Source organism: Colobus angolensis, unplaced genomic scaffold (genome assembly GCF_000951035.1).
Source record: "Colobus angolensis palliatus isolate OR3802 unplaced genomic scaffold, Cang.pa_1.0 Scaffold23, whole genome shotgun sequence".
Taxonomy (NCBI): domain Eukaryota; kingdom Metazoa; phylum Chordata; class Mammalia; order Primates; family Cercopithecidae; genus Colobus; species Colobus angolensis.
Window position 1 is genome coordinate 14342319 of NW_012115488.1, and position 22168 is coordinate 14364486.

Consider the following 22168-nt stretch of genomic DNA (forward strand, 5'->3'; position numbering starts at 1 on the left):
CGAACTCTGCACAAACTGGAGAAGGCTTCCCTGAAGAGACACTCATATCATATGATAAAGCACCACAGGCAGACAAGGTGACCATCAGACAAACCCACAGCAAATGCAACATTCCTTTATTCAAAAATGCATTTAGTCTCAACCAATATTCTGTGTTACTACACATTTGTAATCAGGCATTTAGAACTGATTAGCTATCCATCTGCATTTTCTAATTGGGTCTCTCTAGTATAAATTATTAACTATTTGGTGTAATTCATATCTGAATTTTGCAGAAAGCCTACAGAAAGAAGACAACTATGGTGGTGCTATATATAATAACTGAAACGTGCATCAATTAGATAAACCTAGTGCTGAAGGAAACAGTCCTTCTTCCCTTCTTGTACTCTATCCACAACCTATCCCCACTTGGAACACACGGCCTACCTTCTTCGAAATCAAGATGAATACTATCATGGCCTTGCACCCCTGCTGGGCTCCATCAGTCACCACCAGAAACCTAAACCTCACAAGGGTATCCTTTATCTGTTTACTCCTTAGACTCATCTTCATATTGCCATGTATACCCCCCAGTCTTGCCCAGTTCCCTCCGTACCACTCTTCTAAATTCTTCATTGTGCCCTCTGAAACTCCCAACCTGGATCAGCCAAGTTCCCTTCATGTTTTTAACCTTTCTTTTAACCACACCAAGTTCTGCCTCAATGAAAACTTGGCTAATTCCCCTATAGATCCTACAGATTGCAGTTGACTTCTTTTCAGCTCACATGCCACAGACCTACGAGGTGAGAAGCAGCTTCTCCTTGCTCACACTGTCACCTACAGTCCTCTTCTGCTCCTTCCTCCTTCAGCAACCCCACTGCCTTTGAAGCTCAGGCCATCCAACTATACTACTAAAAACAGCCTTCTTGTTGCTACAGTCTACCAACTTCCTAACTCCCCTTTCCTTCAGTGAAAATTCTGTATCCTTGTTTTCCACCTCAGTGCCTGTATTCATTCTAACCTTCATGTTGATGTCCCATTGAACACGCTGGCCTCTCAGTTACATGACCTCCACGCTACTCACCCATCCAAAATCTGAATTTCCAGCACGGTACTCATCTGCTCCTCTCCTACCGTCCCAGTTCAATTACTGTAGTGGACCCATGGTAACAAATCTTTAACCTTTGATTTCTCTAATTTTTTTCTATCCTAACCCCTTTTTCCTTTGCCTATCAGCCCACTTCTCATTTCTCATTCCTCCTTACCTAGCTTAGACTCCAGGACTCACCACTGTCATCAATCCCTTGTCATCACAACCTCAACTCCTTTGCATGTCTTTCCTCTCATCTTTCTCTCCATCCACACTTGAACCCCATCATGCCCATCTCCAAACCTGGGAAGCTGAATATCAAGAGAGAGAACTACAGTGGAGTTCATTAATTTCACTTTAATAGCTTGAAACTTCAAATGGGCAATCACTAGGGCCTGCTAATCTTTCCAGTCCTTACTAGCATGTCTGTTTTCCCACCACGAAAAAAAAGAAAGAAAGAAGCTATTTCATACCTTCTTTTATCTCAAACCTCCTAACCAAGTCTTCTCCCAGTCTCATCTTATACTTCGCCAAGAAAATAGAAGCCATTCGAGAAGAAAGCTTTTCCCATCACCAAATCTACAAGCCCAGCACTGTATGATGGGCACCTATCTTCTCTCCTGCTAAGATGGAAGAAGGATTAAAGGACTCCCTCAAGCTCTGGATCCCAGTGTGTCTCTCACCTACTGATGACTTTACTCCTACCACTACCCTCTGTCTATCCCCTGAGTCCAATTTCTCCCTCTGAATGGAAACATTTCTATCAACATAAAAATAAGCTTTATAATCTTGATTCCCTCATCCACAAACCAAATAGAAAAAGAACACTAACATGCCATTAAAAAATGAAAACTTTAAGATACAGTAGCATTCCATGATATAACCATCAAAAGACAGTTATGGGATATTCAGGTTTTCAGAACTTGGTTTTGGTAAGTTACCAATACAGAGAAAATTAAGTTTGGCAGAGGTAGTTTATCCTGCTAATTGGAAGCTAAATGTCTAACCATTCTAATGGTTCTACTAAATTGCCTTACCCCTTTTGTTGTTTGGACAGTAAATAATTCACATATTACAAATCAACAATGTTTATAAATGGGTAACATACTTTTATTGTGGAAGAAAAAATACTGGTTACCTTACAGTGTTTCAAAGCTTCTTTGTATTCTTTGTTTCTGATTGCATCTCTAGCACTTTTTAGAGCAGTCTTCACTTCCTTGCTGGACATTCTGTCAAGGCAGAAAGCCTGAGTGAATCTACAGTAATACCTACCCACCCGTAAAGGTTCCAACAAACTTAGTCATCTGGAAAGGGAACCTGGAAAGAGAAAAGACTCCTTCTATCTGGAACAGTCTTCTCTCTAGCATATACACAGTTTATTCCTTAACCTCTTCAGATTTGTACTCAAATGTCATTTCCTCAACGAAACCTTCCCTCTAACATGCTATTTAACATTTTAATCTTGCCATCCCCCTACTCTCAACAACCCAGTATTTCCTGAACCCCTTTCATTGCTTTATTTTTCTTGAAAGCATTTGTCACATTTAATATACTATATATTCTACTTATTTATCCTATTTATTTTCTGGGTCCCAACCCCCACAAGAATGTAAGTTCTATGCAGGCAAGTTTTTTTTTTCACTGCCACATCCATAGGACCTAGTATCTTACAAATTATAGATGATCAATTAATAAGTGTTGAAATTGAGTTATATTTTATTTACATTCATTCTCCATATATTTTGGCTAAAATATAAATGATCTTGTTGATCAGAACTCAAAATACATACCAATCTCAATCCAACTCTCCCACTCTATACAAAGCAAGATCCAGTAGAATAAGCTCAAGTCACAGATAAAACACCAACACAAATAATTTCAGTTGACTGTGATACAAAAGTTTAAGAAAGCATTGTTTTAATGCTAGTTTCTGTGAAATATAAATCAGGATATTAACTTTCTTCACAATAAGGATTACTGTAGGATTATTACCCATACTTTCTCTAAAGAAAAACAATGTTTAAACTTGAATGGAAGCAATGGATAATGCAAAAGGGTTGTACACTAATTTCAGTCATAAGAAGATATTTTAATTAGTAGATAATTTCTTCATTTAATCTTAAGATATATTAATTTTAAATAAATTAGCATATTTTTAGATTTCACAACTTATTCTGGCTTATCTGTAAACAAGTCTAATTCAATCATAATTCAATGTTGAAAAAAAGAAACATTTGTATTTTCTGTCAGTTCCTCTAATCTCGTAGAAAGGTAAAACAAAGCTGGGGTAAATATTAAGTATTTATAGGTTTCAGATGCTTAAGGGAGTAAAATGTACCAAAAAGATGAATCACTGACATAGTAAACTGACAGGACTTTATATCCAAAGAAGAAGCTAACACAGAAGTATGAGACCAAAGAAGCTTGAGAAGTTAGATATATATTTTTTAATCTTTTTGATTTAAAAAATGTTAGGATTCAAAATAATAGAAAAATTAAGATACTACAAAATCAATTTATCTACAGCTAGAACCAGATTCCCTAAATAGGCAGATAAGTAACTTTTTTGCCGAGTTACAATAATTATATAATTTAAAGCACTATAACTATATTTCATATGTTCTTGATTTAGAAACTACTACCTTATCTGAAATTATCTTGGTATATATTTATAGATGAAACCTTCAGAACTTTTTTTTGTAGTTTGCAAATCTTGATTGGAGTAGGTAACAAATTTCAATGCTGATTTCACAATTTTCTCAAACCAGTTTCCTTTGGTTAAAAAAAACCCTGCAGACTAAAAAGAAGAAAATAACATCAAGGACGATGACAACTGATCCAGACCAATAAAAAGAGACAAAAAGAGATACTCAAGTAAAAAAATCAACAGACGTCCAAGTCGAAAAGGAACAAAAACAGTCTCAAATTAAACACAAACAGAAGACCACAACCATTACATAAGGAGGAAGTTCACCATCTCTTCTATCACCCAACATTCAAGAGGGCACGTATACAAACAAGGTAGAACCAACCACTACTAAACTACACGCAGTCCCCAAGCTATTTGCTATGCATGATATAAAAAATATATAAAGAATATAATCTAAATCAAGAGAAAGACTTAAGACATATAAGTCATTCAGTAATCAAATGCTAAACTAAGGGTAATGAGTGGAAGTGCTATAGGAATTTAGAGGAGGAAAGGTGTGTGGTATGATGTTATTAACAGCTACTATTAATAGAAGACAAGACTTAAGAATGGAGGGAAGAAGGAAAATTGCTCTACTCAGAGGCAAATGCATTAGCAAAGTGAGAGAAGTGGGAATGAGATGTGGCAAGTATAGGAAACAGTAAGAAAGCCATGCTGAATGGATCAGAAGGGACTCATTAAAGAAGAGAAGAAAATTAGGTTGGATGGGTCAAACAGAGCCTCAGATTACAGATCCTGAAAGTCAAAAAGACAAGTATGAACTAAAATACAGCAGCAAATGGGAAGCCATTAGGAATTTTTAAGTAGGTTGTTTTTAAAGACCACTATATGGAAACAAATACCATTTTTCTCTTGGCAATCAATTCTAATATTAAATATCCTTCAGTATCTGTGTGTCTCCTTATGTAATTACAATTCTTCATGCTACAATGGAATCCTCTGTTCTTCTCTTCCAATTCCTTCTTCATTTGATGCAACATTTAACATAATACGCTAGCACTGAGGTCCTCTCTCACTCATGCATACACACATATATGTATGTATGTAAGTTTCAGAAGGTTAATTTCTAAAAAGACAAAATAATCTCCCCTTTTCAACCCTAAAAGCTACTTCCTTCTTTTTTTTTCGGGGGGTGGGGTGGAAGGGAAGGGTCCATTCACCAATTTTCTAAACAAACCCTTACTGAGATCCAACCATCTACTAGGTACCACTTAAACCCATTTTCCTTCCAAGGGTAAAAACCTACTACCCAAAATGATTCCATGTAACCCCATACTCCTCCATTTTGGATATTTCCCTTGATTGTAAGGATTTCTAACACTTCAAGGAAACACCTAGCTCTCTTGCAAGAGAGGGAGATGTCTTTAATATTCTTCCACAACACAACTCCCTATTAATTCTTCCCTCTTACACCTCTCCTCCCACTTTTCTTCTTAATCGCAACTGACTTTTTAAAAATAAGAGTATTCATTTTGTACGTTTTCACTCAATTTTTTCTATTACCAACCCAAATTTTTTTTTTTTTTTTTTTGAGACAGGAGTCTCGCTGTATCCCCCAGGCTGGAGTGCAGTGGCGCGATCTGGCTCACTGTAAGCTCCGCCTCCCGGGTTTACGCCATTCTCCTGCCTCAGCCTCCTGGGACTACAGGCGCCGGCCACCGCGCCCGGCTAATTTTTTGTATTTTCAGTAGAGACGGGGTTTTACCGTGGTCTCGATCTCCTGACCTTGTGATCCGCCCGCCTCGGCCTCACAAAGTGCTGGGATTACAGGCGTGAGCCACCGCGCCAGGCCAACCCAAAATATTTTTACCCAACATAAATCAAGCATAAAAAGTGGCAACAATGGCACTTAAAAAGAGTTAGAAAGTGACAGTCATGCCATAAAGGCAATGATATTCCTCAAAGACAACATATATAGGTAAGTGAACTGATATGTCCTACTGTCCCCAGTTGAAGCTATGAAACCTTAAATAATATTCCAATATGCTCATATAAAGATTCCACAAAGCTAAAACAACAATAACAATAAATAGTAATGATAGTGATAATGGAAGCTAATTACAGAAAGGAAAAAAATGATACCTTTAAATCTAATAACAAAAGGTATTTTGTGATGACCCATAGTCTGACATTAAAAAAAGAAAAAAAAAAAAACTATGCCATTAAATCTTTCTTCTGAAAGGAATGAGTAAAAGCAACCTAAGTAAAAATAGATTCCAATTTATTATTTAGCATTCTAGACACTTACCTTTTACCTATTATTACTACCTCTATATTCTTCCCGAATTGAATTTCAGATTGTTCTTTACCCATTTTCCGTCTAAATTAAATAAAAACAAGTATGAGACAGTCATATAAAAAGTATGACACCCACAACCCAAAACCTTCTAAACTTTTTAAAGCATCAGATTCAATTTTCATAATTCATAATTTAAAACATGAGAAATAATTATGTACGATTTTTAGTATTTGTATTCTTTCCCAGAGAGACACTAATCTTAATCTCCAAATTTCTAAATTGGTCTAAACTATATTCCTAGGGTCTCAGATGATAAAAGGAAACTTCTATAAGATATCAGAAGGATTTTGAAAAATCATTTCAGAAACCCAAAATACACTGATGTCAATATAAAAAATGGAGCCAAAAAAGAATATCTACTATTTCTGTGCCATTTTTGCTTTGAATCAAGGACATCTACAGACAACTAAGGGTACTTATTTACACCCAATTTGCAACCCAATTATATTAGAATAGAACTTTGTTCTAAGGAACATAAGGAGTATAATATTAATACAATTATATTAGTTTGTAATCTAATGAAAACAGAGAAAAATTTTTAATGTTAATAATGCATTTAAATAGTCATTAAAAATAGTAACACAACTAACTACACATCTACAAATTCTAAGAATATTTTGATAGCATCCCTGAAGTGGCTTCTGTCAAACAAAAAATAATCTAGAATGGTCCCTGGAGAGAATGGAGGTGGTTTTGAAAAGTTGAATAAAGTGAAAAAAACATGCTACTTCAGAACTAGGAAGTAAACAGTGTTTAGGTGAGGCAGGTAGGGATGAACAAGGAATGAAGTTTCCCTAATCAAAACCCTCATTAGTGATCTACCTAAATAGAAGTATAAGTTCAACAGTAAAAAGTCTTACTGGTAAGAAAAGAAAGTATGGTAATCCAAACAATGTTTAGGAAAGTAAGATAATAGTTAAAAAAGAAAAAAAAGTACCAACTTGACTATTTCACTGGCTTCTTTAGCCCTGGTAACACTTGGCTGGCCTCCTCATGCAATCTAGTTTTAATTTATCACTCAGTCACTTCAACTCTGTTCTTACAAAATACCCTAGATCCTGTCAGCCCCGTTACTCTGTCATATCCACCCACCAAGGCTTACCCTAGTTGAGAGTGAGCTTAGGAGATCAAATGGATCTAGGATCAAAGCCATTAGGCCTTGGGTACCTGACTTCATTACTCAAAGCCCATTTCCTCACTGGTAAAGTAAGAATTGCATCACTTACCTGACATAAACATAGATGGAGTACTTGGACATAATCTATACCAATAACGTCCTATCTACTGTTATTCTCTTAATCAACTTCACTACTTGCCATTCCTAAAACAACTAGTGTGATAACTCAGTTACAAATTTTCTCTACTCATGCAAAATCCCCAACCCTCTCTGCAACCTCCTTCTTCCTTGCTCTCTCAGGAAGTAAACTTCTTACCTATACAAATGGCCCCTGACTTACAAATGGCTGAACTTACAATTTTTTGACTTTAGGATGTGCTTATCAGGATATTAAATGCATTTTGACTTACAATATTTTCAAGTTAAAATGGGTTTATCATGGTGTAACCCCATCATAAGAAGCATCTGTATTCCTCAAAAGACAGCTATCATCAAACATGAGTATCCTCTTCAAATTAGTTACTACACTACATGAATACTAGAGTACAGCCTACAATAGGGATCACTTCCTTCTCCAAACCACTTGTTAACTGAGCTACTCAACGGCAACTTAACAAATATTATTTTTATTATCTTTCATAGACATAACCTGTCTCCCAATTCAATAAATTCTTAGATGTAGGTCTTACATTTTCAAAGCTTCTTAGATACCCAACACTTACTGAATAATACATATTCAATAAAGAGCTAATGATCTTCCAGCTTCCAAAGCTTACCAGTGTTAACAAAAACCTGAGTGACTGAGGGAAGTGTCTCAATCAGTAGAGGTTTATCAAGTCATACTTTGAGGACACGCCTGGGGAAAAACAAGCCACAGAAGCATCTGTGACCCGCACTTTCCAAAGAGGGCTTTGGCAACTCAGTATTCTAGGGGAGAGCATGCAGGAGTGAAAAATGGCGGAAGAGAAGTAGGAAGTGAGGCAAATGGTTGCATTCTCCTGAGTACCTTTTCTGATAGCAGAGTTACTGATTAGCAAAAATGTTTTATGTTCACAAAAGAGTAATCAAAACAATGAGGGAACCTGAAATTATGAGAACTAGCTGAAGAAACTGGGGACTAGGAAAAAAATAAATGATGGAGAGGGAGTGGGGGGAAGGACTGTTGAAAGGGAGAGATTATCCATGTAAAAGTGAAAAAAATGAACTAATGAATGGTTAAAAATAGAGGAAGATTAACTTCAACTTCAAATAGGAACTTTTAATGAGACCTATTTAAATGTGGAATGAGGTGTTCAGTGGAAGTGTTTCCCATCGCTAGAGATGAAAAAGCACAGGCTGAACAATCCACTCAGCAGGAATGATTTAGGATAAACTGAATGTCAGATGGGAAGTAGGACTAGAAGCCTCTTAGATTCTTCCAGTACAATGTCTCTAAGGCTCTAAAATATCTGTCTTGCTCCAAATCACTGCAGCACCTGCTCCTATTGACACTGCCAAGGGGAGAAAGAAGACAAAGATGCATTCTTGTAATTCTGTCATCAGAGTACATATCCTGTGGAAACAAGGCTGTAGAGAGTAAGTACAGTTTAGGGAATCAGACACAAAGTTAAATATAACTTTTATGAATTCAAATGTCAGTCAATATTGTCACCATGGTAGAAAATACATCCTACATTCCAAATTAACTCAAAACAAATTTGTGTTTATGAGGGAGTCCACTTGTATTACCTTCCATGCTGTATTATTATTTCATGTATGCTAGGTTTTGCTTCCCTGAAGTCTAACCTCGTGTAAACCGAGACTATTGTTTAGGTTCTTTTTTTTTTTTTTTGAGACAGAATTTTGCTCTTGTTGCCCAGGCTGGAGTGCATTGGTGCGATCTCGGCTCACTGCAACCTCCGCCTTCTGGGTTCAAGCGATTCTCCTGCCTCAGCCTCCCTAGTAGCTGGGATTACAGGCGCCCGCCACCACGCCCGGTATTTTGTGTATTTTTCGTAAAGACAGGGTTTCACCATGTTGGCCACGCTGGTCTCAAACTCCTGACCTTAGGTGATCCGCCCGTCTCGGCCTCCGAAAGTGCTGGGATTACAGGCTTGAGCCACCACGCCCAACACTGTTTACGTTTTTGCGTGACCCGGAGATCTTTATCACGCTGCTTGAGTAACAATTCTGCTACACTAACAGATAAACTCAGTAGACTGTCAAGAAATTTTGTAACTAACTGCAGACAGAGCATTTAGTGAGTTACGGCACAGACTCTTCAATTTTCAGTCGTGCTCTGACTGGCTCCTTGTGTAAACTCAGGTCAGTCATTTAACCTCTCTAAGCCTGTTTTCCTATCTGCAATATGGTGAAAGTGAGGATCATGGAAAATATTCCATATAAAAGTACCTGGCATGCAGTAGATGCTCAGTAAATGCTTAGTGTAACGCTCAGCACCTAAGTGTCATGTGAGTATTAAATAAATCTGTTCCTTATTACAATTATCTTATGCCAAAAAAAACCTGCCAGATACTAGCATTCAGTTGAATTATGTTAAATAAGTAGTACAACTCCTCTTTTTACTGTCAGAATATTAAAACTACTAGTGTGATGTGCAAATTATATACTCGAAACTAGATACTGAAATTAGAATTTGGCTTTGGGACAGAAATCTGCTTCTTCCAGAACTCTCCAAAGGAATTCAACAGTCAAAAGAGACCAGTTTTTATTCCGCAGCAAAACAATGATATTCTGAACCTACGCCAACTAACTGAATACGTCGCAGAGCCCATTTCCCCCTCCAGTTTCGCTTATCTCATTTGCTCTCTGAAGGCAAGGAACCGCTATGCTTTCCCCCGCCTACAGCCTGAAACTTCTTACTAGGCCCCGCTCCTCGTCCCATGCGAGCACAGTAAATCCTGACTGCACAGGGTAAGAGAAGCTATAAGATGAGACAGGCTAGAGATTTCCCTGGGGAGGTATTCGAGGGGCTCTAAGGTATTCACGGCGCACCTGAGGCGGTCCACCCAGAGGCCCCACAAGGAACCGCCCTATTGAACTTAAGTGACAGCCGCGCCGCCACCTCATCGCCGCCCAGTTCACGCTCTCGCCGAACACTCAGTCACGCTTGCGCGGCCCAAAACGAACAGCCCCGACCCCGATCCTTTCTTTCGCTAAGAACCATTTCAATCGCCTTTATGATCCCTTGTGCAAAAGCGACAGAGATCCGAACCCACCTAGGACAGATGCTCCTCTTCCACAAATGCCGAGTCTGCAGTGAGAGCGCATGCGCCTTTCCCAGGACTCATTCACGTGACTGGCAGTGGCTGGGTTCTGATTTGCTCGGTATTTGATTAAAAAGCCTTAATGTGGGTAAAAGCGGGGATTTCTCTGTTGCGCATGTGCGCGCTCTCAGCCCGATGGGAGTTGTAGTTCTGCGGGTGAAGTCCGACGTTATTATCAAGAAACCAAACTGCAGGCTTTGGGAGTTGTTCGCTGTCCCTACCGTGCTCTGCCAGGGAGAGAACGCCAGAGGGAGGCGGCTGGCCCGGCGACAGGCTCTCAGAACCGCTACCAGCGATGCTACTGCTGTGGGTGTCGCTGGTCGCAGTCTCGGCGCTAGCGATACAGGCCCCCGGAGCAGGGGAGCAGAGGCAGGGAGCAGCCAAAGCGCCCAACGTGGTGCTGGTCGTGAGCGACTCCTTTGTAAGTACCGCGAGGCAGGGGAGGGGCGCCCCGCTAGGGACCGGAGACCTCCCCGCCGCCGCCTGTGCTGCAAGCTTTGGGTAGCAGAACCTGAGACATTTTCAAACACCTTTCATCCCGATGCAAAGAAAAAAATACATTTTATGTGAGACCCTGTGTACTCACAATACACCACATACCTATGCAAGCATGTAAAACAATAGTGAAATACTGAAAACATCTTTGCAGATTTTTTTTTAATACTGACCTCGATTCGCTAAATTATTTTACCACTACTAATGAACTTTCAGTCCATATCCCGGTTTGGTTTAATTGTGTGGTAAAATAACATTCTGCATCTCCATAAAAGCGTGTTAGCTTTCCAAAAGTCATTTCCCAGTTCACCTCAAGTTTGCAGGAATTCATGTTTGGGTGAGAAGTGAAGAAAGTTTATTTTTATTATCCAGGTTTGTGATAATCCTGTTAGTGCTGATTCAAATGGAATCGTTGGTATAACTTGATTCACTCCCCCGTATTCCAGAAAAATTTTGCGTATGTGTGTGTGTTGGTAATGTGGCCGAATCCCAAACTTAAACAGTTTCTGAAACTTTCCCAAGCCAAAGGTGCTACTGTCAACCTTACCCGAGGCTTTTAGGATGATACATGTTTTAAAAAGTGCTGCTTAGACAATTGTTTGGTTATTAATTGTAATATTAGTTTCTTATCACTCGGTGTTACTGTGGTCACACAGAGGTTGGTGTTAAGCATATCTGGCACTAAAGAATGTTTGCAATCATATGTTGTATTCCCTTTCTCATAGATTAACCCGTGATGATTAAAATTGCATAGTCTGGATGTGCCCTTGAGATTTTTTGAAAATATTCAAGTTATCTTTGTGATTTAAACTTAGAGAATGGGCGGTACTGGAAATTGACTAGATGGCATTTTATTACAGAGTGCTCTTGTAATCAAAGGCAAATGAAGGAAGCAGGATTGTGCAGAGGAGAAGCTGAATTTTGTTGCTATCTTATGAATGACAGTTCTCAAACTAATATGGTGCTTCAGAGCTGCTTTCCAGTTGGAGTGAGGGGAACAGACCTTTCTACCTGCATGTTGGATGGCCACTGATTGTGGGCTGCTCCTAGAATGGGGCATGATGTTGGGCAAAGCAGCTGTCTTCAGCAGAGGCGATTGTTCATTCCTAAAAGGGAATTCGGATGTGGATCACAACATCCCAGAAACTTCCAAAGATGACTGAGATATTTAGGTTTGTTACTTTTTTAGTATAGTATGAATGCATAGATTTTTCTATATTTGCTTACATTTTTGGCATTCACATACTTGTTAGTATTCCAACTGCCCTGTCTTTGGCCAGTGGAAGCCCCTTCAGGTGGTTCTGAGTCCTTTTGACCCATCCCCATTAGTATTTGACAGCTTGCTTTAACAGAGTTCAGTGTCCACAATGCGTATTTCCTGCCCCATCCTGTGTTTAGAGACCACAATCTGAGTGTTAAGGTTTTCATTGCATCTAGACCTTTCCAGTGGACAAATCTAGAAAGTACATATATTTTAGAAAGAGAAAAATAAATTGTGAGATTATACTGATACTTTCCCTTCAAATTGAAGATTATGAGTTTATTCTTTAATTTTTACACTTATATCTTTTTGTCTTATGCCAAATACTTTGGTCTAAACACATTAATACAATTACTTATTTGCTTTTTCCAAACATATAATATATATATATCAATGTGTTTGAAAATAAGACAGTAATATTACTAGAAATAATGCTAGTCCTGAGTGGAGCTTACAGTTTCTTGGAAGTTTTTGTTTTAGGTATATTCAACTATATAGTAAAAAGATTGGTCTTTAAACTTAAAATAATTCCTCTCTCTATGATTATACCAGTTTGGTATGCTGTTAGATTCTTGACACTGATTTATCATTTCTAAAACTCTACAGGCTAAGATAGAGCAGTTGAGCAAATAATAATTGTAGGAAGAAGGTAGCACATTGGTTTTACGTTCAGGATAACAACGCAAGAGCTTTGCACACCAACTCCCAAGAAAACAAGCAAAACAAATGAAAACACTTTTTTAAACTATACATAAAAATATTAAATATTTGAAACATTTAAAGTGTCTGGAAATTGTCCTAAGGGCATACACCAAATGAAGAAACATTTATTTAAGAAAATCTACTAAAACTTGGTAAGAATAGCAAGAAGAGTCTGTGGCAGTGAACTATGGCTTTGACAGAGGTTTCACTCGCGTGAGTGTGGCCAAGAAGATAGGACTCCTTCTCCCCACGGCTCCCAGTCACTGGTTATCATATCTCACTAGAAGGGACAGGCTGTGAGGATTTCTCATCTTCTCCTAATCCAAGTTGGAGAGGTTAAATTCCTAATGAATGCAGCTGAGAAGTTGAGGGCTCCCTTACTTCAGTTAGCCCCCACTTACAGGACAGAGACTTTATGCCAGGTGCAGAAGGTTGAGAATACTAGGGCCCTCGTTGCCCTGGCCCTAGCTCTATAGTAGGACAAAGGTGCCATACCAGGAGAGACAAGCTGAGAAGACCAAACAAGCTTCTGCAAAGCAAGCAGAATGGAGGAAATAATAAGGATTAGAGCAGAAATTAAGGAAACAGAGGATGGAAAAATTATTGAGAAAATCAATGAGACAAAAAATTGGTTCTTAGACAAAATCAGCAAAATTGACAAACCTTAGCTACGCTGAACAAGAAAAAAGACAAAAGAGCTAGATTGCTAAAATCATGAAAGAGAATGGATACATTACCTTAAGAAATAAAAGAATTACAAGGGAATACTTACATATAACAACTGTATATCATCAAATTAGATAAATGAAATGGACAAATTGCTAGGAAGGCAGAAACTACTGAAACTGACTCAAGAAGAAATAGGCACTCTGAATAGACCTATAAGAAGTAAAGAGAGTAAACTGGTAATTTTAAAACTACCAACAAAGAAAAGCACAGACCCAAACGGTTTCACTGATAAATTCCACCAAATACTTAAAGAATAATTAATATTAATTCTTCATCTCCTCTTCCAAAAATTAGGAGAGAACACTTACAAACTATAAGACCAGTTCGACCAGGCGCAGTGGCTCACACCTGTAATCCCAGCACTTTGGGAGACCGAGGTGGGTGGATCACCTGAGATCAGGAGTTCGAGACCAGCCTGAGCAACATGGTGAAACCCTGTCTCTACTAAAAATACAAAAATTAGCCAGGTGTGGCAGGCACCTGTAATCCCAGTTACTCAGGAGGCTGAGGCAGGAAGAATTGCTTGAACCCAGGAAACAGAGGTGCAGTGAGCTGAGACGTGCCATTGCACTCCAGCCTGGGCAACAGAGCAAGACTCCATCTCAAAAAAACAAACAAACAAAAAAACAGTTTTTGCCTGATTCCAAAGCCAGGCATGCATCATAAGGAAAGAAACCCACAGACCAGTATCCCTTAGGAATATAAGAGCAAAGATCCTCAACCAAATAGATTTGGCCCTCCATATTCACAGGTTCTGAATCCACAGATTCCACCAACCTCAGATAAAAATATATGGTATTTACGGGATGTGGAACTCACAGAACTTGACTTTCCCTATCCATGGGTTCCTCAGGACTGACTGTGGACTTGAGCTTGCAAAGATTTGGTATCCTAGGGAGGTATTGGAAACAATCCCCTGCAGATACCAAGGGACAAATGTACTAGGAAACCAAATTCATTATATAAGAAGGATTATTCATTACCAAGTCGGGATTTATCTCCAAAATGTACAGTGAGTTTAATATCTGAAAATCAATTAATGTAGTACATCATATTGGCTGAATAAAGGACAAAACCCATGTGATCATCTCAATAGATGCAGAAAAAGCATTTGACAAGATTTAACAATCCTTATGCATTCAACTGGCTAGAAATAGAAGGGAACTAAAAGGCATCTACAAAAAAAAGCCAGAACTTTACACTGAATGGTTAAAAGAAAAAAAAATCAGTTTTCTGACTAAGATCAGGAAGAAGACAAGGATGTATGTTCTCACCACTGCTATACAGCATTGTACTGGGGGTTCTAGCCACAGAATTAGGAAAAAGATTAAATAAAAGGCATTCATATTGGAAAGGAAGAAGTAAAAGTATCTATACTTGCAGTAATGTTGTATATAGGATTCTACAGATCCACTACAAAACTATTGAACTAATAAATTAGTAAGGCTGTATACAAGATCAGTGTACAAAAATAAATTACATTTTATACACTTAATTGATTAATATACTTACAGTCAAATTAAGAAAACAGTTCCATTTAAAGTAACATCAGAATGGATGAAATACTTAAAATAAATCTAATCAAAGAAATGTATTTCTTATACTCTGAAAACTACAAAACATTGTTGAAAGAAATAAAATAACGTTTAAATAAATGAACAGACATCCCCTTTTTGTGGATCAGATTTAATATTGTTAATATAGCAGTACTCACCAAATTGATGTACAGATTCAATTCAATGCCTGTCAAAATCCCTAGAACTTTTTTTTTTTGCAGAGATGGAAAAACCCATCCTAAAATTCATATGGAAATTCAAGGGACCCAAAATAGCCAAAAATAAATCTTGAAAAAAAAAGAACAAAGTTGAAAGACTTACACCTCCCAATTTTAAAGCTTACATCATAACTACACCAATCAATGTAGTATGTAATTGGCTTAAGGATAGATGACATACAGATTAATGGAATAGAATCTAAAGTCCAGAAATAAGCTTCATGTTTATAGGAAATTGATTTTTTAACAAGGGTGCCAAGGCCATTTAATAGGGAAAGAATGATCTTTTAAACCAATTACAAATTGTAGTAAAACTACAAAACTCTTACAACGTAGGTGGAAGTCTTCGTGATTGTGGATTAGACAATTAAAACATGGGCAAAAGATTTTTTTTTTTTTTTTGACGGAGTCCCACTCTGTCACCCAGGCCAGAGTGCATTGGCATGATCTCAGCTCACTGCAATTTCCGTCTCCTGGGTTCAAGCCATTCTCCTGCCTCAGCCTCCCGAGTAGCTGGGACTACAGGCACATGCCACCACACCCAGATCTTTTTTTTTTTTTTTTTGTATTTTTGGTAGAGACGGGGTTTCACCATATTAGCCAGGATGTTCTCAATCTCCTGACCTCAAGATACACCCGCCTAGGCCTCCCAAAGTGCTGGCATTACAGGCATGAGCCACCGCACCCGGCCAAAAGATCTTAATAGACATTTCTTCATAGAAGATATGCAGATGACCAATAAGTACATGAAAAGATGCTCAACATCATTAATCATTAGGGAAATGTAAATCAAAACCACAGTGAGACACCAGTTACACCTACTGGGATGGTTATAATGGAAAAGACAGTAACTAGAGTTGGCAACAATGCGGAGGAATTACAACCCATACACTGCTGGTAAGATCATGCAACCATTGGAAAACAGTTTGGCAGTTTCTCAAATGGTTAACCATAGAGTTGCCGTATAATCCAGCAATTTTACTCCTAGGTGTATATCCAAGGGAAATGAAAATATGAGTCTACACAAAAACTTGTACATGAGTGTTCATAGCATTATAAATGTTCGGTATACATAATGGCCAAAAAGTATAAACAACCCAAATGCCCATCAATTGATAAATGGATAAATAAAATTTGGTAATATTATTCAATGATAAAAAAATATGGTACGTGCTACAATGTGGATGAAACCTGAAAAGATTATGCTAAGTGAAAGAAGCTAATCACAAAGGACCACGTATTATATGATTCCATTCATATGAAATGTCCAGAGAAAGCAAATATGTGGAGCCAGAAAGTAGATTAGTGGTTTTCCAGGCTTCAGGCAAATAGAGAGTAATGGCTAAAGAGTGCAGAATATCTTTTGGGGATGATGAGAGCATTCTAAAAATTGACTATGGTAATGGTTGCACAACTTTCTGAATATACTAAAAATCATTGAATTGTACACTTTAAATGGATGAGTTGTTTAGTGTGTGAATTATACCTTAATAATCCCATTTTTTAAAAAATAGAAAACATGCCAGGTACGGTGGCTCACACCTGTAATACCAGTACTTTGGGAAGCCAAGATGAGCATATCACCTGAGGTCAGAAGTTTGAGACCAGCCTGGCAACATGGTGAAACCCTATCTCTACTAAGAATACAAAAATTAGCCAGGCATGGTGGTGCGCACCTGTAATCCCAGCTACTTGGGAGGCTGAGGCGGGAAAATCGCTTGAACCGAGGTGTCAGAGGTTGCAGTGAGCCGAGATTGTGCCACTGGACTCCAGCCTTGGCGACAGGGTGAGTCTCTGACTCAAATAAATAAATAAATAAAATTTTAAAAATTAAATAAATAAATAATAGAAAACAAGCATTTCTGCCTGGGTCCTAAAGGACATAGGCATCTTCTGCATCCCCACTCCTACTCCTACCTCTACTCCCTGCCACTGCACCTGTATCAGTTTTAGTTTTGGTGAGGTTTCGGGAGTGGCGGGGGAGAGTAGGTACAGGAATGTTCACTACAGAGTCTAGTGAGAATCTCATTCAGTCTGATGAACAGATCTGGGAAGAACACTATAAGCAGTCTTGCCGTGCTGACATGACAAATGAAAGTTGCTGTTACATCCTTTCATTAGGATGATGCATTCAAATCTAAACTTCTCTGATTCTGCATGGCCCATAACGATAAGGAACCAAGTACAAGCCATGGTTCAGAAGGAGCAATCAAAATCACAAAATCGTATCTACCAAAAGGCTCACCCACCCCAAGGGGGAAAAATGTGTGGAGCCATGAGAATTAATTAACAAGAGCAGAATGCAGCAACTAAAGGCAGTTGGTACCATTTCTGTCACTTTTGCAGAAAGCCAATTAATGGGTCATTTTTATTTTTTTAATGCCCAATTTTGGAGTGCTTAATTTGTTTGAACTATAGGAATGGCTTTGAGAAAATTGAAACGGGCTATTAGTAAATTATAGAAGTTATCCCAAAAGCAATTCTGCAAGATTTTCTCTCCCAACTAAATTTGACAGAACTGTGTTTTCACTTGGCTATCCATTGTAAACCACATTAACATAATATGGAAAACTTACTTTCTCTGTTTTTCATCAACCAGCTGTGTTAAGATGCCTTTCAGTTCAAAATGAAATATTCTATGGACCATCTCCCATTGATACCATTATCAGCAGTACTGGTAGTAGCCTAGTTTTTAAGTGATTCGTTAGTTTGTAAAAACTACGTGAAGTCAAAAACCAAAACTTCTAGAAAATTTTTAAATATTTTCTGTATTAACATTTTGGTCTTCGTTTAGAGTATTATTGATATTTTTCACATTGAGAATATGTATATCATAATTTAAATATTTCTTAGGAACCAAATTTTGCTATTGATATGCTTAATCCAATTTATTAAGCTTTGCAAAAGTATACTGTTGAATTTTGAGCATAAATTTGTCTTCCTTTTTAAATTGAACAAACCTCTAGATTAGAGATTCATTTCATTTCATTCACTAAATATTTGCATCCCACTGGCTGCCTTATATACATCTCAGACATAGATCACCTTTCACTGATGGAATTGTTGGGAACTTTCCCACATGAGGGCAGTCACCCCCTCCCTTTCTGGTTATCGCTGCCACTATATTTCAAAGAGTCCTGCTTTCCAGACTGCTTTTGATACAGATGATGTCCCTGTACTAGTCATAGAAATGAATCAAGAAATCACTAACATGGATTTTAATCTGACATATTAGTTATTGATATGCTGCAGTAGTCATTTGCAGTGGTCGTTACACCAATTTGAACCTAGCCTGCAGGACTTGGAGTCCAAATCCCAAAATTTGAGTTATATAGCACCTTTAAGACAGTTCTTCTACCTTGTGACCTCCTGCTCCATCCCCCAACCAGGTAAGCCTGGGTTGTCTGGATTCTAGGCAGTGGCCACAAATTGTTATCTCCCCATGTCCAAAAGATTGTAAGCATAAGACATATAGACTTTTGGAATTTGTGAGGATAAATTTCTGAGAATTTGAATTTAAGGGCTTAAAGAAATTCTCATGAGGGAGGGCTATGCACCTTTTTTTTTATTTTGAGATGGAGTCTCGCTCTGTCACTCATGCTGGAGTACAGTGGTGCCATCTCAGCTCACTGCAGCCTCTGCTTCCCGCATTCAAGTGATTCTCTTGCCTCAGCCTCCCGCGTAGCTGGGATCACAGGCACCCGCCACCACGCCTAGCTAATTTTTGTATTTTTCTTAGAGACAAGGTTTCACCATGTTGGCCTGACTGGCCTTGAACTCCTTACCTCAAGTGATCTGCCTGCCTCAGCCTCCCAAAGCACTGGGATTACAGGCATGAGCCACTGTGCCTGGCCGCTATGTACTTTTGTCTTTGGCTTTCTAGCTCATCATTGAGGAAATCCATAGTTATTTGCTTAGCATTCAGTGATTACTCTTGCTGGAAGTGGTAATTTATTTTGACATAAGACGTGCATAATTTTCTCCATCTTAAAAAAAAGAACTGACTTTAATCCCACATTTTCTTCCAGCTAACACACCATTCTCTAACATCGATCCCGTTTTTCTGTTTCGCTTTGCAAAATAACTTCTTAGAAGAGCTTTTCTTTTTTCCCCCTGCTGCCTCACTTTCCTGCCTCCCATTCCTTCCCCTTTCCAGTTTAGCTATTCATCTTTACTACCCGTTGAAAGTGCTCTTGTCAAGGTCACAAGCTGTCTCTATGCTGCCAATTCCAATGTGCATTTTCTGGCCTCATTTCAGGTGCGTTCGCAACACAGCAGATGTTACCTCTTTCTTGGCACACTGTCTTCTCTCAGATGTAATGGCACTCGCTCTCCTCACATCTTCCTCCCTTGGCCATTCTTTCTCAGTTTCCCATGCTGCTTTCCCCTCTTATTTGGGACTCCTTACAACTTCTTCTAGACCCTTTTCTTTCCCCTCCTTTCCCTCTCTCCCTAAAAGGTTTTATTTAGTCTCACAGTTTTCAAAACCATGAATATGTTAAATACTTCCAAGTTTTATTTCACCAAGATAGACTTCTCTCAACTCCAGATTCCTGTCTGTATCCAACAGCCTACTTTATGTCTCTATTTAGGAATCTCAGCTATCCCAAGGGTTTAGATATATTCTGTATTTTGGGTTGGCTCATGTTTTAAACTGGAATTTATTTATACTTATGTTGAAAACATATAATAGAACTCCAGGACTGGAATATTCTTTTTTCTGTTCTTGATCTTTACCAAGGTGAGTTCTTCAATTCCCAGTTCATCTCCAAAATGCATATCTCCAGCCCAAACATCTCCTAATCTTCAGACTCATTTATGAAGCTGCCTAATTTTTTTTTGTAGAAACAAGGTCTCCCTATGTTGCCCAGGCTAGTCTTGACCTCTGAGCTCAAGCCATCCTCCCACCTCAGCCTCCCAAAGTGCTGGGATTACAGGCATGAGCCACCACACCCCACCCCAGCTGCCTAATTGATATCACCACTTCCATCTCACAGATACCTCAAACTTTGTGTGTCCCTTAAATTCTTTGAATAGCTGGATCCTGCTCATTCTTTAGGTCTCATACATCCCAGAGAAGACTTCCCTGTCCACACTGTCTAACGTAGGTCTCTCTTGTCCTGCTGTATCTCAGATTTTTTTTTCAAAGCATACATCATAATTTGTAATTATTCATGGTTTATTTGCCAATATACTTTTTGCCTCTCCCACTAGACTGTAAGCTTCATGGGGCCTAGGACTCTGTTTTATTCACCATTGCATCCTCAGATTTTGCACAGTGCCTGGCACATAGTTAAGTATTCAATAAACACTTAGTTCATCATCCCCCAAAAGAACGTTCTAGGAAGTCCTTTATTTATTGTATTCAAATGAATCCAAGCATAACACTGCATTGAATTCTAGATATTTATGTACCAGATACTGGGAACACTCTCTATACTTGTTTTGTTTTTATCTTTGGAGGATTCTTAAAATCATATTGAAGTCTTCTACTATTGTAAATTTTATGGTTAAAGAAAATAATTTTCTTCTTTGGTAATGCAGTCAATGCTAATTAAATTTCCTTATTTCCAGGATGGAAGGTTAACATTTCATCCAGGAAGTCAGGTAGTGAAACTTCCTTTTATCAACTTTATGAAGGCACGTGGGACTTCCTTCCTAAATGCCTACACAAACTCTCCAATTTGTTGCCCATCACGTGCAGGTATGAACATCCTTAATATGAATGGGAGAAAGTGGCTACACACTGAAGCTATATTCACAGTTTAAAAGATTATACCTAAAAGTAGAATAGTTATATTTGGCTTCAATAAAATTGTTTTAATATAAAAGATGTGCATTTTAAGGTATATATTGGCTATTGGGCGTGTTCAAATTGTATTTTTAAAGAGTAGGAATTTTTATCATTTAGAATGGTGTCTAGTTCATGTGTTACCATTTTATTTCCTTGTGACCGGGGACTAAGAATCTCTTGACCATCCAAGAAAATGAGAGAATACGCATATTTCCTAGAAGAGTTCTGTTTCCAGGGAAATTTTTCAGTAACGGTATAGGTAATTGGGAGGACTGCTATGAACATTAGAGTATACCATAAAGTAGTTACAACTTATATTTAGATTTACCTGAATTTTTTCTTATTATTTCAGATTACATACTTTACCTCTTTCTTTCAGTTTCAATTCACTTTTATCCCAAGTCAAATTGTTCACTTTTATTACAATAATTTAACAAATAGACATAGTTTTATTGGCAGAATGTCAGTGACATTAAGCCGTGAATAATTAACAAATAGGAAAAAACTGCCATTTTTATAAATTCTATCTATTGTCTGATAGTTGTTTTCCTTTTCCCCTGTCTTCTGGTTTATGATTGTTGCCTTGGAACCCATAAATGGCACTCAGTGATTTGGTTTGTCTGTAAATGAGATGATTTTCTCTGTGATTTGAATATAACTTCTCTTTCACCTATATTTTCAACACTAACAACTCTATTATTACCAGTGATTAAAAGAAAACTAAACTATATTGTAAATGATATTTCAATAATGAAGGACCAGGCATATTAAAAAACAGTTTTGTTAACTGTAAAGTAGAATGAGCAGTGGGCTAGGGTGAGACAATGACCTGGATGCGAATCCTCAAGCAGGTCATTCAGTCTTCTTATCGGCAAATTGCTGTGTATACTGTGTACCTCACAGGGTTGTTCTGAGCATCACATTAAATAATGAATGAGAAAGTGGCCAGTGA

At 38.1% G+C, this 22168-nt stretch overlaps 2 protein-coding genes across 2 annotated transcripts in view; one reads left to right on the forward strand and one right to left on the reverse strand.

Moving 5' to 3' along the window:
* The window catches only part of TTC37 (tetratricopeptide repeat domain 37), a 93860-nt gene extending 83359 nt beyond the window's left edge, over positions 1-10501 (reverse strand). The window contains exons 1-4 of the mRNA XM_011944277.1: positions 10414-10501; positions 6028-6099; positions 3712-3866; positions 2208-2298 (exon numbers count right to left, since the gene is read on the reverse strand). Coding sequence (XP_011799667.1) covers positions 2208-2297 — 90 coding nt within the window. The 5' untranslated portion in view covers position 2298; positions 3712-3866; positions 6028-6099; positions 10414-10501. The remainder of the gene's footprint in view (positions 1-2207; positions 2299-3711; positions 3867-6027; positions 6100-10413) is intronic.
* A 50-nt stretch (positions 10502-10551) lies between these two features.
* Positions 10552-22168, forward strand: part of ARSK (arylsulfatase family, member K) — a 49356-nt gene continuing 37739 nt past the window's right edge. Inside the window, exons 1-2 of the mRNA XM_011944278.1 lie at positions 10552-10882; positions 20997-21126. Of these exons, the coding sequence (XP_011799668.1) occupies positions 10757-10882; positions 20997-21126 (256 nt within the window). The 5' untranslated portion in view covers positions 10552-10756. The remainder of the gene's footprint in view (positions 10883-20996; positions 21127-22168) is intronic.